The sequence below is a fragment of the Heptranchias perlo genome, chromosome 37 (assembly GCF_035084215.1).
Source record: "Heptranchias perlo isolate sHepPer1 chromosome 37, sHepPer1.hap1, whole genome shotgun sequence".
Classification (NCBI taxonomy): Eukaryota; Metazoa; Chordata; class Chondrichthyes; order Hexanchiformes; family Hexanchidae; genus Heptranchias; species Heptranchias perlo.
Genome location: NC_090361.1, coordinates 5,101,235 through 5,128,595, shown reverse-complemented (window position 1 = coordinate 5,128,595; position 27,361 = coordinate 5,101,235). Strand labels below are relative to the sequence as shown.

The following is a 27,361-nucleotide window of genomic DNA, read 5'->3' as shown; positions in this document are numbered from 1 at the left end:
TTGGCCGTAAAGTGTTTTGGGGCTTCCTGAGGTTGTGAGAGGTGCTATACCAATGCAAGTAGCTTTCTTTTCTGTATGTTTCATTGATTCTTCTGTCTAACACTTACTGCCGTCAATTTACAGAAATTATGTTCCGTAATTCTAATAAGAAAGTTAAAAGCCGGGGAGCTCCTTACACTCGGGGATTTAATCTCTGGTACAGCAGGGATTGAGATCTGTGACCATTATTATCTTGCCCAGGGTATTATTAAGGGACAAGGTTTTTTTTTTATTCGTTCATGGGATGTGGGCATCGCTGGCGAGGCCGGTAATTATTGCCCATCCCTTAGGTTAACACACAAGACTGCCTTATACCCTCACAAGAGGTGAGACGACAAACCGAGCCCCTGTCTACCTGCTCAGGCGGACGTAAAAGATCCCATGACACTAGTTAAAGAACGGGAGTTCTTCCCGGTGCCCTGGCCAACATTCCTCCCTCAATCAACATCACCAAAGAAAACCTGATTAAACTGCGCGTTCTCATTTGCTGCCTGCAGGAGTCTGCTGTATATACATTAGTCACCACATTTTCCTACACAACAGCAACTAGACTTCGAAAGTAATTAATTGTTCTTGAAGTGCTTTGGGACATCTTGGGGATTTGATAAGGCGCTATATAAATGCAAGTTCTTTTTTAAAAACAAAGGCTCCTGCATTCTGATACATCAGCCTAATTAGCGTATTTTATTGACTTTTTCCAGAAACATTAATGTTCCTACATAATTACCTATGTAATCAACATAATGAAGTATTATCTATTTTCTTGCTCTATGATAGAATAAAGAAGGAGAAATTGTTTCCACTGGCAGGAGGGTCGGTAAGCAGTGGATTTAAGGTAATTGGGAGAAGAGCCAGAGGGGAGATGAGGAGGAATTTTTCTTGCCCAGCGAGTTGTTGTGATCTGGAATGCGCTGCCTGAAAGGGTGGTGGAAGCAGATTCAACAGTAACTTTCAAAAGGGAATTGGATAAATACTTGAAAGGGAGAAGTTTACAGGGCTATGGGAAAAGAGCAGGGGAGTGGGACTAATTGGATAGCTCTTTCACAGAGCCGGCACAGGCACGATGGGCCGAATGGCTCTCAACTTTAGCTGTTAAGAGAACAACATTTATAGGGAAAATCGCTGCTGTTTCTGCTAGGGATGGGCTGTAAACTGCCTTAACATCAAGTTTAATGAAGATACTTTCATGATGGAATGGTGTTTTCTCAATGCATTTCATCACACGATAATTAATAGACGAGAAAGGCCATTCGGCCCCTCTTAATCCATCCATCCAGAAAGATCTTACCATTCCCTGATTGTTTCTTAAATGACTCCAGGGTTTTTGCCTCCATAACTCTTTCTGTTATGTGAAGAAGAATTTCCTGATATCAGTCCTGAAATTACCTTTTATTAGTTTGAACCTATGTGTCCCATATTTACAAAATATCCATAATAGCTTTCCTCACCAGTTTTCGGGGGAAGGCGCACCTATCATAGAACGTGCTGGAAGCCTCCAGGAATGTTTTGCGGATGTGTCAAATTCCCACACGCAGTGTAACAGTTGCAATGTATATGGTTAAGCACAAGACATCTTGTTTGTGCCCAAAGGAACATTGTGATCTAGAAAAACTAGAGGCTTGTTACAAATTCCTTCGGTATTCATGGGGCGGAGGATTTGCTAAAAATAACTGAATAAACAGTCAACTTTGTTACATGAAGCTCCATTTCTATCAACTGTTTCACAAAGATGCCCTTGTAGCAATATCTCATTGTAGTAACTTTTATTGCCAGTGTTTTCCCACTTTTAAGTAATAATATTTACACTTATTTTCACATCGAAACGTCTCCTCTCCTCTCTTGGAAGTCATTGGCTTCTGCTGGGGGCATGGTTCCGCGGACACAATATCCCTCTAGTACGTCTCCTTGTATGTTCATTTTTCATGTGCGACTCTGGACTATTTGACCTTGGGAGGCATCGCAGCCGATCCCAAGTGTTGACACATTACAACAAGAGTCATTGGATAGTGACCAGCGGTGGGAACTCTGGCTGATTTCTACTCTCCTTAGCCTAAGGACATTGGGGTCCATTGATTCAGTGCACAGATTGAACCCGGGTTGCTTCTCGTCCCTGATGGTACCTTTAGTTTCATCTCAAGTGAAAAAACCCTAATTGGCTTCGAACATTTCATACCTTGCAACTTTCGCAAGTCAGAAGGCCGTAGTGGTATCCCGAGACTTTGTCTTCACAAATCGGACATAATTCCTCATATACAGCCTCAAATGGGAACTCCATTTTAACCTGGGGATCTAGGATTCAAAGCAACAGAGCATTATTGATTTCTTCATCTTACACAGAAGGAATTCTTTCCTCTGTTGAAGTCTCATCCCTCGCTTCTTCCTCGAGCCAATGCATTGTGAGCCCTACAGTGTTGCTGAAACAACTAGTGTTAACACAGTTGTAACTGGTAGAGTTTTGTAAAACAAAACAAAGAGTGAGGAGAAATCGATAGTTTGTAATGCCTTCAACTGGTAACAGATAATCTGCCTTCTACATTCAAGATTTGCAATCAGCAACTAGCCTCCAATTTTGGTCCCCGATTTACCCCTTATCTCTCCTTTCCAGAATCATATTGGGGAATAGTTGCTTAGATGCCTGCAACCCTCCAGCGCGCAACCATGTGGAAATTTTTCCATGTATAAGCCTGGACCATGCTATTTGACCATGAAATTAGGGATGTTACAGCTTCAAGTGATGGGTACAGTAGCCTAGTGGATATAGTACTGGACCTGCAGCCTAGCAATGCTGAGTTCCAATGCAATCATGGCAGAAGGAGCAAGAGTGTAGGACTGTGCATTTGAGGAATAAGAGAAGAAAATTCAAAGCAGCAATGACTATAAAAGTATTGTTAAAGTGCAGAAAGATAAGAAAAGCTCCAACAGAGAGAGATTGGAAACCAGAGGTGATATTTATCAGCTGACTGTATAAAATGGCTGATACATTTTTCTGCAGTTCACCATCCAAGATGATGGGGAGTGAATTTCCCCAACTCTGTCAGCGTAACTTCGACGAAAACTGTTTACGCACATCAATGGGGTTTTTGCCGAAGTTACACCGGTGGAGCAGGAGAAAGCCTGAGGAAATTCACCCCTGACATTGTTGAAAAGCTATCGTTTGTGAGGTTTACTTTATTCAGATACCTGTCACGTCAAATGTGATGGCTACACCTAATAAATCTTCGTTCAGGTTGTCCTTTCCCCCCCATGTCCCTGCAGAAGCTCTATAATAAACATACTGGCCACTAGCAAATGATCTTGCATGGCCTGGGTTGAACTGCCCTCCAGTCTTATTGTCCATCCCTTCACCCCTACAGGGAGAAGCCTTAGCTCTGCTCAGCAATGCTCCTTGAGATCTCCATCTGAGGAACCTACCTCATGGTCAACCCGGGCTCTGCGGGACCAACACACCCACCAAATTCAGTTCACTTCAGACGTGGGCCTCATGTCTTCATTAACGTCACGTACTGAGCAGGGATCAGGGAACTGTTTCTCTTGGCGGGAGGGTCGGTAACTAGAGGACACAGGTTTATGATAATTGGCGAGTTGTGATGATTTGGAATGCGCTGCCTGAAAGGGCAGTGGAAGCAGATTCAATAGTAACTTTCAAAAGGGAATCGGATAAATACTTGAAAAGGAAAAATTTGCAGGGCTGTGGGGAAAGAGCAGGGGGGAGTGGGTCTAATTGGATAGTTTTTTCAAAGAGCCGGAATGGGCACAATGGGCCAAATGGCCTGCTTCTGTGCTGTAAAATTCTATGAACTCCTCCCCGAATCAAAGTGTACCAAACAATCCTAAGAGGGAAAAATGACTGAGACATAATCGGCACAATTTTAATATGTCGGTGGGAAGAGTCCAGGGGTGGGTGGGTGGGGGGTGCGATTTGCAGGTGCCAATCCCGGAAGGGAAGTAGGTGGGTCGCAACCCTAATGAGGCCAATCAAAGGCAGGCTGCCGACATTCGAGGGTGGGGGGTGTGGTGGGGAGAAAGAGAGAGAGAGATCTCATCGGCCGTTGGGAGAGAGATTGGGAGACAAAGGTCAGCGATGGGGAGGAGGCATCGGACATCGGTGGTGGAGAGGGTACAGGTACATTATTTGTAAGGTACGTTTATTTATTTTTTTTACAATGGGGAATGCAATTTAACTTAATTTATTTAGTTTATTTTTCACTAATCTGGCCCTTCCTGCCTGGTTTCACCAGGCGTGAATCGGAAGCCGTGGGAAAGCCGCCCAGGTAATGTTAAAGTCTTTTTAACTATCCACCACACAAAAAGTAAACTACCTTAAGTACCTCGATGAGGTACACTTGCTCCTTTAATTATCAGCCCGCCGGCTTCAATTGCCGGCGGGACTTCTGGGTTCGGGAACGGGGCGCGCGCCCGGATGACTCTGGGTCATGCGCGTTCCTCAACATGTTGGAGCCGGGATTTCTGGCCGCTCCAAAAAAAAAAAAACCACGACTTTCTTTGTCTCCCGCCCCCAACGCACCCGGACTCTGCTTTTAACATCGAGCCCAATGGCTCCCTCTAGGTGACACATGTTCCTCTTTACAAACACGTAGACAAATCTCAGAAATATCTCTAAACTATTATTGCCAATCTGTCTTTTCAATGACCGTGATAAGCCTGAAACAGGATGGCTGTACAAGGCTTGCTAGTACTTTTGAACCCACTTATAGCAAACTGAGATATAGTGAAACCAACTGATAGTGAAAGAATGCTGTGCTATTTTCCCCTTTACTCAATACTGAACACAACTCCTTTTGAAGTGACGTTAATGACTACGACAGCTTAAAATCTAAGTGATAATCTTCCAATATTTAGCCAGTGAGGAGCAGTGAGATGTGAATGTAAATGAACACTTCTGAGCAGAAGTTTCCCTCTCAGCTTTTCGCGTTTTACTATTTTCTTAAGATGCATTTGCACCGAGACAAATAGGATTAGTAACAAGCCTGTTACCATGTTCATAGGAAATTCCTTCAGCCACTATTTTAACGGAGGTTTTAAACCCTTTTATTTTAAAGAGATTGAAACAGAAGATAGGGCGATTTCATGTGGACGTGTTAACATTAATGTCGCACAGCATGATTTCAACATGGAATGAACATTGGTGGACATCTCAGAGATATATACAAGCAGGAAGTGTATGGAACAAGAAGGGGGGGAAGGAGGGAGGCAAAATCAAAGGGGTAGATTTTTAGGGGGCGTTTAAAGCTGTAGAGGAGAGGAGTATTAAGGAGAGGCATTTTCGGAGAAGATTCCAAAAGGCAGGGGTGTAGTGGGTGAAAGATCATCATGTGATGGCGGAGAGGAGGGAGCAGCGAAGGAACACTCAGCGGAATGGAGGGTCCGAGCCGGAAGGTAAAGGGTCATTTCCAAGATTTCCGCCATGCAGCCTCCGACTAAATGGTGAAAAAACCGTGCGCAATGTAGGCCCGAATCGCCATGTGCTACTAGTCAGCGAGGCATCGCACCAGTACATGAAGTCAGATAATCATCCCCTAGATTTTATTTTAACATGACTACATTGCTTTAATTAAACTTTCTGAAATTCCTGGTAACCTACCAGCACATGGAGGCAAATGAGATACTTAACAGGATGGAGAAGGAACAGGGGAAGCAGGTTCAAGGTTGTGAAGGGCAAGGTTAGGACAGATACCAGGAAGTATTTCTTTATTCGGAGGGTAATTAACAGCTGGAACAAGGGCGATTAAGATCAAGGTGTGGAGATGCCGGTGATGGACTGGGGTTGACAAATGTAAGGAATCTTACAACACCAGGTTATAGTCCAACAGTTTTATTTGAAAATCACAAGCTTTCGGAGGCTTTCTCCTTCGTCAGGTGAGTGCAAGGGCGGTTAAGATCAAGGTGTGCCTCCGAAAGCTTGTGATTTTCAAATAAAACTGTTGGACTATAAGCGGGTTAAGATCAAGACACTGGACTCATTTAAAAAACAGCTCAATGGTGCAGTGGGAAGACAGTTGGGCTGATAACCTGGATAGTTACCCTTGTGTGTTTTTGCAAGGTCCTCAGTTACCTGTATTTGTTTTAACATCACGGTCTGGCTTTTCCCAGTGGGTCTTTCACTCTGATCTTGATTTTGCCTGCTCTTGATCTCAGTCTCTTAGCCTGTTGGACTCTCTGTTTCTCAGCCTACTGTACTCTCAGTCTCTAAGCCTGCCCTGTCTCTCAGCCTGCTGCCTTAGCTCTCAATCTGCTGTGCACTACGTCTTCTCTCTATCTGCTGCTCAGAGTACCTCTGCCTCTCTGATTCCTATTCTTCCCTTTTCATTGTCTCTGTAACTCGGACAGTCTCTGGTTCAGATGGAACCTTCACATGCTGATTAACAATTGATTTCAGTGTGTTTAGGCTCACTTTGTTTTCCTGTTTGGCTGCCTGACAGTTTTAATATATAAAAAAATATTTCTTATCTATGTTTTGTGCAACTTTCATCAGAGCTGTCAACAATAGGGAAATGTATTTAATTGAGAACACACGGGTCGAAGCCACTTAAGCATGAGTCTAGAAATGACTGCTGGCAGTATCAATGAGTGCCTTTGGTTGCCTGCTATTCATTGAAGTAGCAAGCATTAACACCTGTGAAGTATTTGTATATTTGTTATATTTAATGTAAGATGTTTGACCTGCCCCTTTTGTATCACAGTGCTCTGATATTTTAATGAAGGTGTTAACCTGTTTATTTTAGGCTATGGAATTATCCTTACTCGACAAGTCTGCTCTCATCCCCTCAGCCAGATTCCCCTCAGTCACAGCGTTACTGCTGAAAGTCCCACTGCTCCCACCTGCCCTCTCTTCAAAGCCTTTCTATTCTCTGTTGGCCAATGTGAGCCCTGTGGGTGGGGGCTGGTAGGGTACTGAAGGTCTCCGATAGTCTAAGTTTGATAAAACAAACCCTTTTCCTGGTTCCCATGAGTCATAGAAATAAGTAGAAGTTACAATGCAGAAGCAGGCCATTAGACTCAACTCAACTGTGTTGGCATTTAGCAAGCAGGTAGTCATAGTCATATTTACCCAACCTGTTCCCATATCCCTTGATCACTCTTCCTTTTACCTACTTACCGAATTTAACCTTCAATATCAACATAGTTTCTGCCTCAACCAATAATCCTGGTTGCGAATTTTACATCTTCACAACTCACTCTGTAAAGAAATTTCTCTTGTTCTCTGCTATAAATCTCTTACATTTAAACTTGTTGACTCTTCATTCTTGACCCCTCAACTACTTGAAACGGCCTGATTTTCATCTCTTCACCATGGGTGACTCTGCCTTCAGCTTCCTAGGCCCTAAGCTCTGGAATTCCCTCCCTAAACCTCTCGGCCCCTCTAACTCGTTCTCCTCCTTTAAGACGCTTCTTAAATCCTACCTCTTTGACCAAGCTTTTGGTCACCTGTCCTAATATCTCCTTATACGGCTCGGTAGCAAATTTTGTTTGATAAACGCTCCTGTGAAGCGCCTTGGGACATTTTACCACATTAAAAGCGCTATATTAATGCAAGTTGTGGTTGTTTGCTTCTGTACACTCCGTCCCATCCTTTCACAATTTGAAACACATCTGCTGTCATATCGCCCCATAATCTGCGTTGTTCTAACAAACAGAGTCTGTATTAATGAGCTGTAACTGCACAATATTGAGGGGCAGCTCTACAAACTGAGACTCATATTGTTTATTGCTCGTACCCTACCTGCCGAGTATAAAATAAGTTTGGTAACATAGCCATTAAAAAATGTCATATTTCACAATAACACCATTAAAAGGACCTATAAAATTGTTTTGTGCCTTTATTAATGTTTTACGATCTCCAAAGTGTAGGATTGAAGTGGATATTTATCCCATACTGTCACACTGTCAGTTGAACGAAGTTACCAATCACACCTGAGTCTGCTGTTCCAATCAGGCGCATATTGAGCATGTGCAGTGCCATAGTGGGTTCAGCACAGAAGGAGGCCATTCGGCCCATTGTTCCTGTGCCGGCTCTTTGAAACAGTTATCCAATTAGTCCCGCTCCCCCTGCTCTTTCCCCATAGAAATTTTTTCCCTTCAAGTATTTATCCAATTCCCTTATGAAAGTTACTATTGAATCTGCTTCCACCGCCCTTTCAGGCAGCGCATTCCAGATCACAACAACTCGCTGCGTAAAATAAAATGTTTCCTCATGTCGCCCCTGGTTCTTTTGCCGATCACCTTAAATCTGTGTCCTCTGGTTACCGACCCTTCTGCCACTGGAAACAGTTTCTCCATATTTACTCTATCAAAACTGTTCATGATTTTGAACACCTCTATCAAACCTCCCCTTAACCTTCTCTGCTCTAAGGAGAACAACCCCAACTTCTCCAGTCTCTCCACATAACTGAAGTCCCTCATCCCTGGTACCATTCTAGTAAATCTCTTCTGCACCCTTTCTAAGGCCTTGACATCCTTCCTAAAGTGTGGTGCCCAGAATTGAACACAATACTCCAGCTGAGGCCTAACCTGTGTTTTATAAAAGTTCAGCATAACTTCCTTGCTTTTGTGCTCTATGCCTCAATTAATAAAGCCTAGGATGCCATATGCTTTTTTAACAACCTTCTCAACTTGTCCTGCCAACTTCAAAGATTTGTGTACATACACCCCCAGGCCTCTCTGTTCCTGCACCCCCTTTAAAATTGTAAAACAGCGTGGAGAATATCCCAGTATTGATCAGTATCATTCTATCAGAAAGTCTTTCTTCAGTCTATAACAGTATTAACCTTGCAGACTCTATATTGGCTTCAGCAACTTCAGATCATGACCACTGCTCCCATTTTTTCGGACAACAGGTTCTGTTCTGCTGTTGCCATTTACAGCTCCGCTAGTCCCATCTTTTGTTTCTTTACTTGTTCCATTACCACCCTCGTTTGCCTTGCACCATCATCCCTTTTGGCATTTAATGAGTCCCTCCCTCCCCCCCATCACAGACTTTCCCCTTTTCTCCCCGTGCCTCTCCCCCTCCTCCTTTTCCCTGGCTCTGAACTTGCTTAAAAACTGTTAAATCTCTAACTTCTTCCAGTCCTGACGAAAGGTCATCGACCTGAGACGTTATCTCTGTTTCTCCCTCCACAGATGCTGCCTGACCAGCCGAGTGTCTCCAGCATTTTCTGTGTTGACGGCATTTATTTTTTCCGAATAATTTGAAGGAAAACTGGAAGATGAATCTTTGCAACTTTTCTCAGGTAAAAAGTTCCACAAGAACTAATAATGAGTGTTTTTACCTCACACAGAGGCTGTCACAGATAGTGAGTGAGAGGAAAAAACAGAAAAAAGATTGATTAAATCACCTGTGCTTCATTTTGTTTATAATTAAAATTCAAAAATAATTACTGTTTGTGGATATATAATTAGAATTGAAAAGTGAGAATTGTTTGTAGAAAATTGCATCTTTCCTCATTCTGCAATTTTAAACATTTCTGAGTTTCTTTGTTTTTTCCAAATTATTTGAAAACGGCCTCACATTGAATTTTGAAAGTTTTTTTCACATCTAAAAGTTAAAATAAAAGTTTCACCTCTAAACTAACATTCAGTGTTCTGTTTACCTGGGGTAGAGAAGCTGCTTCAGCTACACGAGAAACTTTTATTGTGGTACCTGTCTTTTGTTTAGACTTAGAATAGGAACATAGGAACAGGAGTAGGCCATTCAGCCCCTCGTGCCTGCTCTGCCATTTGATAAGATCATGGCTGATCTGTGATCTAACTCCATATACCTGCCTTTGGCCCATATCCCTCAATACCTTTGGTTGCCAAAAAGCTATCTATCTCAGATTTAAATTTAGTAATTGAGCTAGTATCAATTGCCGTTTGAGGAAGAGAGTTCCAAACTTCTACCACCCTTTGTGTGTAGAAATGTTTTCTAATCTCGCTCCTGAAAGGTCTGGCTCTAATTTTTAGACTGTGCCCCCTGCTCCTAAAATCCCCAACCAGCGGAAATAGTTTCTCTCTATCCACCCTATCTGTTCCCCTTAATATCTTATAAACTTCGATCAGATCACCCCTTAACCTTCGAAACTCTAGAGAATACAACCCCAATTTGTGTAATCTCGCCTCGTAACTTAACCCTTGAAGTCCGGGTATCATTCTAGTAAACCTACGCTGCACTCCCTCCAAGGCCAACATGTCCTTCCGAAGGTGCGGTGCCCAGAACTGCTCACAGTACTCCAGGTGCGGTCTAATCAGGGTTTTGTATACCTCAATTCAAAATAAGCACTATTCATAGGAACATTTAATTATGAAGCTGTCCTAGCTAATTCTTTATTCAGCTGCAGTGGTTAAGGGAGTACAAGAAAGAAGTTGCATTTATAAATTTGTGCACAGCAAGGTACCACAAACAGCAAATGAATGAATGATAAGGTAATATTTTTTGTATTTTTTGCTCCCTTCACTCCACTCTCCCTACTATACATGGGAACATATGAAAATGACGGGCAGAAAAAGGCCAACTGGTCCATCAAGCCTAGCCCGCACTCATGATACCTGGAGTATCATGACTGGACACTTCCTACCTGCCCCTCCTGCAGCCATTAAATTTCCTGGGAGAGGCAATAAAATCCAGGACCAATAAAGGGAAAAAAATTCTGGAAAATTCCTCCGTCACATTTACATATCGCGCAAGCACCATTCTTGTCTCTCTGAGTGATGCTGCCAATTCTTGCTGTATAGGGTAGATAGAGAGAAACTATTTCCTCTAGTGGGGGGGAGTCCAGAACAAGGGGGCAGAACCTTAAAATTAGAGCTAGGCCGTTCAGGGGTGATGTCAGGAAGCACTTCTTCACACAAAGGGGTAACGGAAATCTGGAACTCTCCCGCCCCAAAATGGTGTTGAGGCTGGGGGTCAATTGAAAATGACAAAACTGAGATTGATAGATTTTTTGATAGGCAAGGGTATTATGGGATATGGAAAGGAGGTAGAGATCAGCCATGATTTAATTGAATGGCGGAACAGGTCGAGTGGCTGAATGGCCTCCTCCTGTTCCTATGTTCCTAATTATCGGCAGTTTTATGCTCAAACTTGTTTCGTTTAGGGCCCGTACAGGCTCCCTCCTCCTCAGCCCTCCCTCACAACAGTACCGTTTTGGGTGGGAGGTTCACTGAAGTAAGGGTGTACTGATGGGTCCCTTTATTTTAAAGTTTTTGAAATATTTCATCCCAATTGTTTTCCTTTAAAAAATTACTCGCGGGATCTGTTGCGAAATGAAGGGTTTTATCGGGAAAGAATTGTGTAAACACTTTCATAGTTCATGGTACAATATGGAGGGAATGGATCAAACGGCACTTTCAGATCTGTACACCGGAGGTCTGATAGGGGTTCTGTACAATTAGGTGGTGTTACTGATTGACAGAGCCGAGTTCAGTGCCTGGCCGGGCGCTGAGCTCAAGTGTGGTGGAGGAAGAGGGAGGGAAATGGGGCCTGGAATTAGTTGGGCACCGGGTAGGGGGTGTTGAGGGGGTGGGGGTAGGCAGGCAGACAAGGTGAGAGTTGCTGGGTCTCTTTATCAGTGGGCCTCAGGCTCTGTTCAGCCACGATTGTGTAGGCTGAAAGCAGTGGAAGTATGTCCTGTATCTCCATAGCCTTGACATTACAAAGACTATTGGCTTTCAACTTTCATTGTTTTAGAAACAGAGAGCTAAACAGAGCAAGAAATACACAGTTCGATGTACAGGATACTCAGTGCCCAGTCTCCGTGAAAGAGGGCTTCAAAACGTCAAGCTGACTGGACGATTCCCTCGTGACTTTGACACCGCGAGTCCCAAATATGGAAATAAAAATTGTATTTCGGGGGGGCGGGGGGGGAAGGGAGAAGGAGGGGAAATTTGACTAAGCTTTCCGCTCTTGACTGGTGCAAATTACAAACAGGTTGTAATGAAGTAGCCTGTCGTCACGCTGCTCCTGAAAAGTGCAAATATTTTTTAGAGACAACAGAAAAATTGGCCACAATGCTGAGTGCCGACAATATGAAAAGATTGGCTTTCGCCGTAACGCGTATTGCTACAGCAATACGATCACTGAAGTTTTATCAAACTTTTCTGCGTGGGGAGTTCCTTTACATATTGACACACTCCCAGAGACCCCTCTTCTGAAAGGAAAAAGATGCTATCATTTCTGAAAATGTGTGCTTTTTTTTTAGTATACAGCCTTATGTGTTAGTAAATTAACAAAAACAGGAATCTAAAGACAGACAGATCTCGCGGGCTACCCCATAGTCCAGAGACCCCAATTTGTAAACCTATGATTTAAAGCTTAGCCCTCAAAGAACATCAAGATGATGAATGAATTAATTTGGAATTCATGATAGTAAAATATATTTAATAGATGAAAATCTACAGGCCGTTTAGTTAGAAAAACAAGAAGAGTAATTTTACTGTACTCACTCTGTATCAACATTTGATCTGATTCCGAATGCTGAATGTACATAAAGTTGGATTCACTGTCCAGGTTTGGCAGCATAGCAGAAGGACTAAGTTCCCAGTTGCACTCTAGGCTGCACAGTTCACTGATAACACAGAGGTGCTTTGAATCTGACTATAGTGAATACCAAGGCAGCACAGTGAAACCCTCTCCACAGGAAGAGGAGGAGGAGCAAGGCCACTCAATGGACTGACATGTAGACTGGCCACTCATGGATTGTCCCATATCATCCAACGTGTTAGAGAATAAGTAACAGCAAAGGAGCTCCTTCTACTAACTAATTAACCCTGTCAGTACTTATCATGGTATTTTGCCATCAAAATTGCACGAGTTTATTTAGCAGGGTATCCTAACTGGGAAAGTAATTCATAAATAGGAGATGAAGATGTCACTGAATTTTTATTTTGGGTGAGAATTGCTTCACTGCAATAGAATAGAGGCCTGTACGATTTCTCCACATGATGCCAGCTATATCACAGTGTCAGCTGTGACACAGTGGGCGGCACTCTCGCCTCTGGGGTTCGAAGGTTGTGGGTTCAAGCCACGACCCCAGAGACTTGAGCCCACAATCTAGGTTGACCCTTAGTACAGTACCGAGGGAGTGCTGCAGTGTCAGAGGTGCCGTGTTGCAGATGAGGCGTTAAACCACGGCCCTGCCTACCCTCTTGGATGGATGTAAAGGATCACATGGCACTATTTTGAAGAAGAGTAGTTTTCCCTAATGTCCTGGTCAATGTTTATCCCTCAACCAACATCATTAAAAACAGATTATCTGATCATTTATCTCATTGCTGTTTGTGGGATCTTGCTGTGTGCAAATTGGTTGCCCCGTTTCCCACATTACAACAGTGACTACACTTCAAAAAGTAGTGGCTGTAAAGTGCTTTGGGACGTCCTGAGGTCGTGAAAGGCGCTACGTAAATGCAAGTCTTTCTTTTTCTACTTAAGCACCCCTATCACACTGCACTGCATCTCCTGTATACTCGCACTGTGTCAATGGGGGCAACAGTGTAAATGGGGGGGCAACAGTGTAAATGGGGGGGCAACAGTGTAAATGGGGGGCAACAGTGTACAAGGAGGCAACAGTGTAAATGGGAGAAACTCACAGTGTAAATGAGGGGCAACAGTGTAAATGGGGGGGCAACAGTGTAAATGGGCGAAATTCACAGTGTAAATGAGGGGCAACAGTGTAAATGGGAGAAACTCACAGTGTAAATGGGGGGATCCACAGTGTAAATGGGAGAAACTCACAGTGTAAATGAGGGGCAACAGTGTAAATGAGGGGCAACAGTGTAAATGGGGGGGATCCACAGTGTAAATGGGAGAAATTCACAGTGTAAATGAGGGGCAACAGTGTAAATGGGAGAAACTCACAGTGTAAATGAGGGGCAACAGTGTAAATAGGGGATCCACATGGAGGCAATTCACAAAAACCAATTCCATGACCCCAACAGTAGAGTCTTAGTCCACCATTTAAGCCGTGCCGCGGAACATTTTACGATGTTTAAAGGCGCTATATTAATGCAGCTTGTTGTTGTTGTTTACAATGCCGCCTGTAGGGTTGCCAACCCTCCAGGTTTGCCCTGGAGCCTTCAGGAATTGAAGATTAATCTCCAGGACACTCCTGTGAGCAAACCCGAGGAAAAAAAAATCACAGAGGCATGAGGAAAAAACAATTGCATGTTTTTTTTCATTTCCTTTGAACATTTTGTTTGTTTGTCACAAAAATACTGACGATGGAGGGGGGGGGTGGTGGGGGAGGCTGTTTGACTGGGCAGGGCGGTTAGAGTCGGGAGGTCAGGTGATAAAACCTCCAGGAATACGTCTAACCGGAGTTGGCGACCATCTGCCATAGAACCTGGGTTGACCGGAGTGCCCCTGCCGAGCGAGCTACTATCCATGTTGTGTATCGATTCCTTGCTCTGTCTGTACCCCAGATTGTTCCTGACAAACAAGGTTATAGTTATGGGCAGTTCAAAGGAGGACTGTTATCTAAAGTCTATAAACTTATCAGCAACTTTTCATTAGCTTCTGATAAGTTTATGGAACTCAGGAGATAGAATAAACATTAGAGGAGAAGCAGATCCAGAGACAAGAGCTGTGAATTTAAATTCTTGCTCTGAGATGTGCCCCATTTAGTTTTATTCCTGTTGCTCCTGGAAATGGTCAAATTAATTCAATCACAATGTAAGAGCTCCTGTGTGCAGCCAAGTTTATTTTCCATGTAGTCGGTTAACCAGTAATTTGAACAGCTCCCCTGCTGGCACAGGTGGTAAAGAGAGGACGTCATGGATGCCATACAGACCAGAAGGAGCCAGGATCCAGTGAGGTGCTGGGTGTGCTCAGTGCCCCTGGGTTTAGGAGAGGACGAAGCAGTCCGCGTGATCGGCAACCCATCCACTGGCTTAAACATTCACTCGTTCCACCACCGGCGCACTATGGCATCGTGCGTACTGTCCACGAGATGCACGACAGTGCCTCCCAAACCCGCAACCTCCCACCACTTAGAAGGACAGGGGCAGCAAGTGCATGGGAGCACCATCACCTCCAAGTTCCCCTCTAAGTCACACACCATCCCCACTTGGACATATATCGGCCGTTCCTTCATTGTCACTGAGTCAGAAGCCTGGAACTCCTGACCTAACAGCACTGTGGGAGCACCTTCGCCACACGGACTGCAGCGGTTCAAGAAGAAGGCCCACCACCACCTTCTCAAGGGGCAGCTAGGGATGGGCAATAAATGCCGGCCTGGCCAACGATGCCCACATCCCGAGGATGAATTAAATAACAAAGCCAATTTCCTCCAGTGAGTCTCCCTTCCTCAGTAGGGTGGTCAAATCTTCCCCAGGTCGCTTACCCCCAATATTGCTTCTTGATTGGTCAATAGAAAAAGGGTTGAGATTGGCAATGACAGTTTGCCCCTCCCCCTCGACTGCATAAAGTGGAACGTCATGACAATAAAAGGCTCTGTATTAGTCACCCAACTGGGAACTCACAGTGACCCAGGCGAGAACTCATTAAACTCCTCCAAACTGAAGTCAATAAGATTGACCATCAGGCAGGGCGGGGCCATGAACTCACGATCTCTGGGACACGCACAAAGCAACTCTTAACTTTCCCTTCACCTCTTTATGACAGCTTAAAAACTCCTGACTCGATAGTTTTCTTGGGCCCGTTGACAACAAACATGGCTACTCACTCGGATCAAATAACTCCGGTCCCGGTGAAGCTGGTGGGACATCTCCGGCAAATCCCTCCGACATATCTCACCGCTCTGAGCCGCACATCACACAAAAACAAATAAGAAGGTTAAAAAAAAAAAGATCTTCAAAAATAATCCTTTTCCGGTTAAACAAACTCCACCGTTCACAATGAAGTAAAAGAACCCTATCCCTCATACATCACACATCTGCAAACTGGACTTTGCTCATATTCTGATTGCTGAGATGCAGTAAATTGTAACTCCACCTAATGATAGGCTATGTAATCAGATGAAGACTAGGCCTGCAGCCTCCCGCATAGGCCCGATCATGAAAATTCGCCAAGTGCACATTCAGTTGTGTGTGAAAGACAAATAGGAGATAAGGGTTGTTGACTGATAGTGAAGAATGAAAAAAATGATTAACTGGATGATTCCAAGGAATCAGAGCAACAGCATTTCACTCTTTGGACAGAGAAGTCTTTCCCAAATTTTTTTTTTTGTTCGCCAGCTTCTCGAAAGAGGTTTGAAAGCAAGTGGGTTCACTTTCTTTGGGAGTCACGGAGCTCATCGATCCTTTGAAAAGTTCTTTCAGTTTCAGTCGTTCTGAGATATGCAACAGTTGCAGCAATAAAAAGTGCAAGTGTTAGCCGATGTTAGATTCTAGAATTCCAGTTAGCCAGGTGGTGAGGGGCAACTGTGATTATTTATTGTGGTCGCCATGGGGCCTTGTGCGCCTGCCTTATGGGGTCAGAGAGGATATTCTCAGAGTTTTGTTGCTTAAATTGGCCTAAGTTTTTTTCCTCTGTTTTGCCTCTCCCAGGAGATTGTATGACTGAGGGGGAGTGGGGTTGGCCGTGCATGCAGACTGCACCTTGTCTGGATGTGACAAGCTAGTTGGATCATGTATGATGGTAAGACTTATAGAATCATAGAACGATACAGCACAGAAGGAGGCCATTTGGCCCATTATATCTGTGTCAGCTTGTTGAAAGAGCTATCCATTTAGTCCCACTCCCCCTGCTCTTTCCCCATAGCCCTGCACGTTTTTCCCCTTCAAGTATTTATCCAATTCCCTTTTGAAAGTTCCTATTGAATCTGCTTCCATCGCCCTTTCAGGCAGTGCGTTCCAAATCACAACAACTCGCTGCGTAAAAAAAATCTTTTACCAATTACCTTAAATCTGTGTCCTCTGGTTACCGACCCTCCTGCCAGTTTCTCTTTATTTACTCTAACAAAACCCTTCACTGTAAAGGTACTCACAATGTGGCCAAGGGACAACTTGAAGTTTCCCTCCCCTTCTCCTGTGGCCCTCGGGAGGCTTTTGCTGCTCCGAATGCCTCCATTCACAGCCGACCTGGAAAGATTGAAATCAGGCCTCACTGGACAGGGAATTGCAGCTCAGATCCGTGACCCATGACCCATGACGCTGTGGAACAATGTGTTGGAGACAACCTTCGAAGCAAGATATCAGTTGGCGTGCTAGTGCTTTTTATTTGTTCTTGTTATACGGGCAACACTGGCAAGGCAGCATTTATCGCCAATCCATGATTGCCCTGAGGACATTAAGAATCAACTCTGTGGGGCTGGCGTCACACGTAGGCCACACTGGGCAGGTTCCCTTCACTGAAGGACATTAGTGCAGTAGTTACGGTACCGGTAGTGGCATAACAACCTAGTAGGTCAGGAGTTCAAATCCGACCAAGACAAGTTGTGAAATTGAATCTCGTAATCTGAGGGCTGGAATCAAAAAATTGACTATAAGGAGTTTCTGGACTGTTGTAAAAGCCCAATTGGTTCACTAATCAGCCTGCCACCACACCGGTCGGGCCTAACACACGACTCTGGTCCCACACCACATCGTTGACTCTCAATGCCCTCTAAAGTGGCTGAGCAAACACACAGCGGCAACGTAAAGGCCCACTACCCTCTTCTCAGGGAAACTAAATAAATATGGCCTTTCCATCTTTGCCCACATTCCGAGAACAAATACTTAAAAAGTCAGTGATCCTAATGATCTGGAATGTGCTGCCTGAAAGGGCGGTGGAAGCAGATTCAATAGTAACTTTCAAAAGGGAATTGGATAAATACTTGAAGGGAAAAAAATTGCAGGGCTGCGGGGATAGAGCAGCGGAATGGGAATAATTGGATAGCTCTTTCAAAGAGCCGGCATAGACACAATGGGCCGAATGGCCTTCTCCTGTGCTGTACCTACTATGATACTATGAATATGGCCGCATTGTGATAACTATGGTACTAATTTGCCAGCAATATTACACTTACATTAAAATTTGTATTAGTCACTTCAAAAAATGGTGAATTGGTAATTCTTCGCATTGCAGCTAAATTTAATACAATCTTAGAGCATGGCCTAAATCATAAATTACATATAAATATGGTTAGTGTCCTAAACTACACCGCTGACTTGAACTAAATATTTCGAAGTGGCCTGAGCATTAAAAAGATGGAGCTATATTTTTATGCCATTGATTGGAGTGCAGTTCTGAGGCTTCCATTCCATGTTTTTTGCACCACAGAACCATTCCACATTTTGTGATAGATCCGGTCAGCTGGATGATCAATGCAGCAAGTGCTGAGAGGGGGATGTGAGCTTGTAGCACACAGAGGGGAAGATGTAGCAATGTACAGCCCGCACAACGTAATACAGTTGTTGAGAACAAGCAGCGTGTCTTTAGTGTGATGGCCCGCCAAAAGAAAGCATCAACAGTTTTTGGATCGTTGGCCAATTCACCACACTCTTTTTGTTGATGAGTTTATTATCTTGGCCGGTAATCTTAATCATTAGAATTTTGCCTTGTTGGTGAGCAGTGCTTCATACCTGCGTTTGAGGATACATACATGGAGGTCCACCTTCCCCAGGCTATTGGGTAGGGCAGTGCAATGGCTTTGGTATTGGACCAGCAACCCATGTCCTTCAGTGAATAAAACCTGCCACCGTTACACACTCTGGACTACACCTGATACCAGTCTACATGATGCGGTTAACTCTCAATGCCCTCTGGGCAACTGGGGATGGACAACACATATGTCAGAATTGCCCACATCCCCAAGAATAAATAATAAGAACTAGAAACCTGACTCTCTTTTTGTACGCTGTGAAAATAGAAAAGTACTGGAGTGGCATTAAAATATTTTTCTTCTCATCCGTTCTCTCTATTTTCTCCTCCCTCCTTTTAACTTTTTCTTCCTTATCTTTTCTCATTCTTCTTCTCTCTCTGTTTCCTCTTTTTTTCGTGTTTCCATTTTTTTTTTGTGTTTTTCTTTGTCGCTCTCTTCCGAACCCATCTACGCTGCAGGACTGATGAGTGTGTCCTCTTGCTTTTATAGCGCTGGATAAATGGGTCGCAAGAGCTAAGAAATCAGCCAGGGATGTCACTCCTGATTGACATGAGGTTATTCACTTTGTTAGGAAGAATAGAAGAACAGAATGTTGGTGTTCAGAGGGATTTGGGTGTCCTTGTGCACAAAACACGGAAAGTTAACATGCAGGGTCAGCAGGCAATTAGGAAGGCAAATGATATGTTGGCCTTTATTGCAAGGGGGTTAGAGTACAAGAGTAAGGAAGTCTTACTGCAATTGTACAGGGCTTTGGTGAGACCTCACCTGGAGTACTGGGTAGGTTTTGTTCTCCTTACCTAAGGAAGGATAAACTTGCCTTAAAGGCAGTGAAACTAAGGTTCACCAGATTGATTCCTGGGATGAGAGGGTTGTTCTATGAGGAGAGATTGAGTAGAATGGGCCTATACTCTCTGGAGTTTAGAAGAATGAGAGGGGATCTCATTGAAACATATAAGATTCTGAGAGGGCTTGACAGGGTAGATGCTGAGAGGCTGTTTCCCTGTTGGAGAGTCTAGAACTAGGGGGCATGGTCTCACGATAAGGGGTCGGCCATTTAGGACTGAGATGAGGAGAAATTTCTTCACTCAGAGGGTTGTGAATCTTTGGAATTCACTATCCCAGAGGGCAGTGGCTGCTGACTCGTTGAGTATATTTAAGGCTGAGATCAATTGATTTGTGGACTCTAAGGGAATCAAGGGATATGGGGATTGGGCGGGAAAGTGGAGTTGAGGTCGAAGGTCAACCATGATCTTATCGAATGGAGGAGCAGCCTCGAGGGGCTGCATGGCCTACTCCTGCTCCTATTTCTTATGTTCTTGTGTTCTTATGACGTGCAGTAATCCCTGCTGGACCTCAGGCAAAGGGGCAGACTTAGCCCAACTGTGATGCCCACCACAAGGGAATAAAAAGAAAGACTTGCATTTATATAGTGCCTTTCATGACCTCAGGACATCCCAAAGCGTTTTACAGACAATGAAGTACTTTTGAAGTGTAGTCACTGTTGTAATGTAGGAAACACGGCAGCCAATTTGTGCACAAACAGCAATGTGATGATGATCAGATATTCTGTTTTAGTGATGTCGGTGATATTGGCCAGGAAACTGGGGGCAACTCCCCTGCTCGCCTTCGAAATAGTGCCATGATATCTTTTACGTCCACCTGAGAGGGCAGACGGGGCCTGGGTTTAATGTCTCATCCGAAAGGTGGATAACCTATTGCCACTCACTATGTAGCCACACCATTGAAGATGGGGTGAGTTACCAGTGAGGTACTGGGGCCCCGCAGGATCATAGTGCGGCCTGAAACAGAGGCTTCAGGCAGGATAAGATATCAAGAGCCAGACTCACAAATCCACTTGCATCGGCAAACAGTGAGTGCTTGAAACAGCGAATTTCTTGTTTGTTTGATGAGAGCATCTTCTCTTTGTTAGACTAAACAGATAGCATCGATCACTGTCAAAGATGCTTTAATGATTTTCTTTCTGGTATTCACTTAACCCACACACAAAAAAAACCCATCAAAACTGATTGCAGTAAAGAATGACGCAAATGTGAAAGGAGAGGCTTTTACTGCTCTCCATTTCCACATAACCCCATACGTTAGGAAGAAAGATATCTCTGGATTTGGTGTTTCTCAGTCTCCCTTTGCTCCTTAAACTCGATGAGAGCTAGTCGACATTTTGCGATCCTGTTTGTATTTTTTCAGTGTGCTCAGCTTTGCTCCCGAAGGTGCTGCCTCTCGCTCGGACGCAGGTCAAAGGGTAGGCTGAGCAAGGCGATCAAAAAGTAAGGCGAATACTAATAATTGGTTAAACGCACAAGCGGGTGAAAAGCTGAAACTTGCACACGCTGAGCCAGAGTTTAGAGGTGAGATATACGGTACGTAGGAGTCAATGTATCGCTTTGGGAGTAGGGGACATTTTGGGATGGGGTATGGCATAGCATCATGGAGCATGGCTACTCAGTTGGGTGAGTGGGCAAGAACATGGCAGATGCAGTATAACGTGGATAAATGTGAGGTTACAGCAGGGATGTCTTACTGCAGTTGTACAGGACCTTGGTGAGACCACATCTGGAGTATTGTATGCAGTTTTGGTCTCCTTATCTGAGGAAGGATGTCCTTGCCATGGAGGGAGTGCAACGAAGGTTTACCAGACTGATTCCTGGGATGGCAGGACTGACGTATGAGGAGAGATTGGGTCGACTAGGCCGATATTCACTAGAGTTTAGAAGAATGAGAGGTGATCTCATCGAAACATATAAAATTCTAACAGGACTAGACAGACTAGATGCAGGGAGGATGTTCCCGATGGCTGGGGAGTCCAGAACCAGGGGTCACAGTCTCAGGATACGGGGTGTGCCATTTAGATCCGAGATGAGGAGAAATTTCTTCACTCAGAGGGTGGTGAACCTGTGGAATTCTCTACCACAGAAGGCAGTGGAGGCCAAGTCATTAGATGTATTCAAGAAGGAGATAGATATATTTCTTAATGCTAAAGGGATCAAGGGATGTGGGGAAAAAGCAGGAACAGGGTACTGAGTTAGACGATCAGCCATGATCATTTTGAATGGTGCAGCAGGCCCGAAGGGCCGAATGGCCTACTCTTGCTCCTATTTTCTATGTTTCTATGTTAATACACCGTGGAATGGTACCATATAGGCTCATATGAGAGCCTGCTGGTACCTCGTCCTTGTGCCCATGATTTATTTTTTGAACCTAAACAGTGAGCATTGGCAAGTTATTGAACTGTGGAAGGCCTCACAGCCTCACAGCCGAGCCCGACCCTATCCATATTGCACTTTCCAGCAAGGATCATTAAATACCACTCAGGAATGGGAATGGTGGTGATTTTTCCCTTTCCTACCCCAGTGGAGCTGAGGCTGATTGCAGAACCCAAACCCAGAGAAGAGCTAGTTCCACACGGCCTTGGGATCGAATCAGAGACATTCCCAGTCTGTCTGTGGCTCATTGCCACACTGTGGGGTGTATTTACCCACTAAGCCACCAGGGGGAGCGTATTCTTGTGTGCTGTGCTTCAGAACCACTGAACCTGTGACCACTTTACCGATAAGGAAGGCCGTTCAGCCCATCTTTATTTCATCCGTCCAGATAGATCCTAGCAACCCTCCATTGTTGCGTCCAATTGTTTCCTAAACGATTCCAGGGTTTTTTTTGTCTTCGTTACTCTATCTGGAAGATTATTCCACGCATTTAAACTCTTTGTGTGAAGATGAATTTCCTGACGTCAGTCGTAAAATTACTTTTTAGTCATTTGAATCTGTGCCCCTACTTCTACTCATAGAATCATAGAATACTACAGTACAGGAGGAGGCCATTCGGCCTATCCTTCTCGTGCCCGCTCTTTGAAAGAGCTATCCAATTAGTCCCACTCCCCCTGCTCTTTCTCCATAGCCCTGCAAATATTTCCTCTGCAGTTAAATTTAAAGTAAAATTCTGGATGAATTTTTTCTATACCTTTAACAATTGTACGTACAATAAGATCACCTCTCTGGTGCCTCCTTTCCAGGCTGAATAGCCCAAGGTTCTCTAGTTTTCCTTCATAGCTCAGACCCCTGACACTGGGATTCTGCCATGTGGCTCTTCTCTGTTCTGCCTCTAGTATTTGAAATTCTCTCTTATTTCTTGGCAACCAGCAGTGGGCACAGCATTCAAGGTGTGGTTTGACCAGGGCACCATAAAGTTTGATTGCTCCCTCCTCTGATTGTTTTGACTGTGTGGTTTAACTTCCCATTGGCTTTCATGATTGTTGCTCTGCATTTGTTGGACATGTTTGGTGTTTGAGTGCATAATGACTCTTGGATCTCTTTTGTAGCTATTTGAACACCATTCATGAAGTACCCATGTTGACTACTTTTGCTTTCTTCGCGTAGGACTTTACACTTGCCCGCTATAAATTTCATCTGCCTTTGTTCTGCCCACTTACACATTTTGTCCAACTCATTCTGTAACTTCTGAGTTGCCTCCTCTGATTCCACAATCACCCCTCGTTTTGTATCGCCTGCAAAGTTGACCACTTTGCACTGAGTTTCTGAATCCAGGTTAATTATTATAAATTAGAAGCAGTGGTGGTCCCAGCACCAGGCCTGAGTCACCTTACTCTGTACTCCCCACCTCCCCCCACCTCTTTCCTACCCTTCAGCTGCTTTCTTCTCCATTCCCAGGGTTTACCCTGAATCTCCACAGCTTTGAGTTAATTAATTAGGCTTTGGTGTGGAACTTTATCAAAAGCCTTCCTCTGGTAGTCAAGGTGCACCAGTAGAGAGTTTATCATCGTTCACTTCGGTTGTCATTTTCTCAAAGAAGTTGAGGATGTTGGTCAGGCAGGGCCTTCCCTTTCTGAATCCATGCTGACTGCTGTTATTTTTTAAAAATTCGTTCATGGGATGTGGGCGTCGCTGGCGAGGCCAGCATTTATTGCCCATCCCTAATTGCCCTCGAGAAGGTGGTGGTGAGACGCCTTCTTGAACCGCTGCAGTCTGTGTGGTGAAGGTTCTCCCACAGTGCTGTTAGGAAGGGAGTTCCAGGATTTTGACCCAGCGACGATGAAGGAACGGCGATATATTTCCAAGTCGGGATGGTGTGTGTCTTGGAGGGGAACGTGCAGGTGGTGTTGTTAACTAGGTTACTGTTGTAATAGAACCCTCAAGTATGTTCCTGATAATTGATTCCATCATTTTACATGGAATGGAAGTAAGATCAATGGGTCTGTAGTTACCCATGGCTGTTTTGTCACTTTTTCTGCCTATGGGCTTGTTTCTAACCTACTAGTATTTCCCCAGTGTCCATTGACTTCCTCATAATGATTGTCATGTGTCTTGTGAATCTCCTCCCTAGTCTCTCTCAACACTGAGATAAATATCTTCTATCCCATGGGATTTATTTGTTTTGAGCCCATTTAGTCTCTCTAGGACTTCCCTCTCATTTATGGTGAAGTCATTGATTTTTCTGGTGCTCTCCTTGTCTGGAGAGGGAATATTGCTTGTGTCTTCTCTTGTGAATTCTTGAGGGATGTAATATTTATTATTTTATGCTCATCCTCAGTTTCAACCCTGTTTGTAATGTTTCCGTCCTTTTTGGAGTAGCAACACTTTGCCTGAGATAACAGTCCTGAGCACACAGCAAAAAAAAACCTTTTCACCCCAAATATTTCCCCCATCCCAATTTATTTTTTGGATAATTAAAATCTCTTATAATTATCATTCTATTATTAGTGTACCTCTCTCTAATATATCTCCAAATTATTTCCTCCATTTCCTTCCGCTGTCCAGCAGTCTATAATATATTCCATGTAACGGGACTGATCCTTGACTATTTCTCAGCTCAATCTGAAGGGATTCTGTTTGGACCACTTCATAATTTAGGTCCTTATGTTCTAATGCTGTTATATGCAGGTAGGTTCTTAACTTGCCGCCCAGGCATATACTGGCATTGCCGATTAGCCGCCCATTCTGGAAACTGCACGATTATCGATTCCCTCTACCCCATGGTGTCAACTGACACCAAGATGGAGCACTCCATTGGTCACCTGGTAACTAAAGAAAAAACTTGCATTTATATAGTGCTTTTCACCACCTCAGGACTTGCCAAAGAGCCTTACAGCCAATGAAATACTTTTGAAGTGCGGTCCCTGTTGTAATGTAGGAAACGCAGCAGCCAATTTGCGCACAGCAAGATCCCACAAACAGCAATGAGATAATGACCAGATCATCTGTTTTAGCTGTTGGCAGCTCAACTGCAATCGAGAGAAGCTTACCAAAATATTTAAATGTCCTGGCCAATATTTATCCCTCAACCAAAATCACTAAAAAAGCAGATCATCTGGCCATTATCATGTAGCTGTGGGATCTTGCTGTGCGCAAATTGGCTGCTGCGTTTCCTACATTACAGCAGTGACTACACTTCAAAAGTACTTCATTGGCTGTAAAGCGCTTTAAGTTGACCTGAGGTCGTGAAAGTCACATTATAAATGTAAGTCTTTCTTTCAAAAGAATGCAAGATTATGATTGTTGTACAATTTATAGGGAAGTTGTAAATGTAGATATGAAGAATGTGTTTACAATTTTGTTATAAATAGTGAACAGCCAACATCTCCTCTCTCGATATTGGGACTCTAATGTTATGTCTGAAGATGGTAACAGTTATTGCACTGTCAACCCAACTGTTATTACTCCATAAGACTGACTACTGGAGCTGACAGGACGTTGCAGTAAGTTGTTTAGCAATACTGTGCCTGGACGTATGTTAGGAGTCAAAAGTAAATATGACAGCCTAATAACCAAACCATGAATAAGTGAGATCTTAACTATAGTATGATTTTCTAAGCACCAATGAGCATGTTTGACGATAAATTTGTACTTTGGATTATTGCACTAGTAGAAAGGATTGGTCGTCAGCCTTGAGTTAACAAACCCAAGGCCAAATTCTTTGATCAGTAGTCAATCATTGTGTAGAAACTGTTCATCTGATCCACCGGTCAATACTTCTGCTTTTACGCTGTAGATTGCCAATCCGTGGATTCTTGTACATTCAAACTGAGCCTATCGTTAACAAGGGCAACTGAATGCTACGTTTTCTGTCACAACTTAAAATGGTGAAGAGTTGCCATGAACTCACCACCCAACAAGAATTTGATTTGGGATACTCATTAATGTGATCTAAAGAGGCTTTGACCACATTAGGGTCTTCTTGCGTCATCTTATGATTGTATTGTGGGTCAAAATGACAGTCTCAATTAATGTTTCTTTCGGTTCTGTACTGGGTGGAATAGTAAGAGAGCAGCTAACGCCGACAGTGCGTCATAAAGAAGGGGAAAGGTTATCAAAATGAGACCACAGTTCTAGGAGACTCCGGAAGGCCAGGAGCCATTGTTAAAGACGAAAAAAAGAACCTACATTTCTATAGCACCTTTCATGACCTCAGGACGTTCCAAAGCACTTTAGAAGTGTCGTCACTGTTGGAATGTATTCACGTTGTAATGCAGTCTATTTGCGCACAGCAAGGTCCCACAAACGGCAATGGGGTAATGACTAGATAATCTGTTTTTAGTGATGTTGGTTGAGTGATAAATATTGACCGGGACACCCCTACTACTCTTCGAAATAGTGCCATGGGATCTTTTATGCCCACCTGCCCAGGCAGACAGGTTTAATGTCTTATCCGAAAGATGATGAAAGATCTCCATACGACTTTTCTCTTTCCAGATACTGATGGACATAACTACGTGTTGGCAGCATTTTCTCTTTTTTTATTTCAATGCTTCCTTGCACTCAGTCCGTGTTGTAATGTCATCTAATATACCATTGCTTCCCCACCCCCCCCAAAAAAAAACACCCATCCTGGGCACATTACTGCCCATTGCTTGAGGTTCACTGATGAGGCGGAGCAACGAAGGTTCACTAGATTGTTTCCTGGGATGAGAGGGTTGTCCTATGAGGAGAGATTGAGTAAAATGGGCCTATATTCTCTGGAGTTTAGAAGAATGAGAGGTGATCTCATTGAAACGTACAAGATTCTGAGGGGGCTTGACAGGGTAGGTGCTGAGAGGATGTTTCCCCTGGCTGGAGAGTCTAGAACTAGGGGGCATAGTCTCAGGATAAGGGGTCAGCCATTTAAGTCTGAAACGAGGAGGAATTTCTTCAGTCAGAGGGTTGTGAATCTTTGGAATTCTCTATCCCAGAGGGCTGTGGATGCTGAGTCGTTAAATATATTCAAGGCTGAAATCAATAAATTTTTGGACTCTAGGGGAATCAGGGGATATGGGGATCAGGCAGGAAAGCGGGCTGCTTTGTTCTAGATGGTGTCGAGCTTCTTGTGTGTTGTTGGAGCTGCACTCATCCAGGCAAGTGGAGAGTATTCGATCACACTCCTGACTTGTGCCTTGTAGATAGTGGAAAGGCTTTGGGGAGTCAGGAGATGAGTTACTCGCCGCAGAATACCCAGCCTCTGACCTGCTCTTGTAGCCACAGTATTTACATGGCTGGTCCAGTTAAGTGCTTGGTCAATGGTGACCCCCAGGATGTTGATGGTGGGGGATTCAGCAATGGTAATGCCGTTGAATGTCAAGGGGAGGTGGTTAGACTCTCTCTTGTTTGAGATGGTCATTGCCTGGCACTTGTCTGGCGCAAATGTTACTTGCCACTTATCAGTCCAAGTCTGGATGTTGTCCAGGTCTTGCTGCATGCGGGCACGGACTGCTTCATTATCTGAGTGGTTGCAAATGGAACTGAACACTGTGCAATCATCAGCGAACATCCCCACTTCTGACCTTA

At 44.0% G+C, this 27,361-nt stretch overlaps 1 protein-coding gene across 2 annotated transcripts in view; it reads right to left on the bottom strand.

Moving 5' to 3' along the window:
- Nucleotides 1-12,714, bottom strand: part of LOC137304423 (nuclear receptor subfamily 5 group A member 2-like) — a 36,724-nt gene extending 24,010 nt beyond the window's left edge. Inside the window, exons 1-2 of one of the 2 annotated variants that reach the window (XM_067973015.1) lie at nucleotides 12,478-12,714; nucleotides 2,213-2,328 (exon numbers count right to left, since the gene is read on the bottom strand). In XM_067973015.1, the coding sequence (XP_067829116.1) occupies nucleotides 2,213-2,328; nucleotides 12,478-12,553 (192 nt within the window). In that variant the 5' untranslated portion in view covers nucleotides 12,554-12,714. The remainder of the gene's footprint in view (nucleotides 1-2,212; nucleotides 2,329-12,477) is intronic. The other variant, XM_067973016.1, reaches the window with a different exon arrangement.
- Between the last annotated feature and the right edge of the window lie 14,647 nt (nucleotides 12,715-27,361).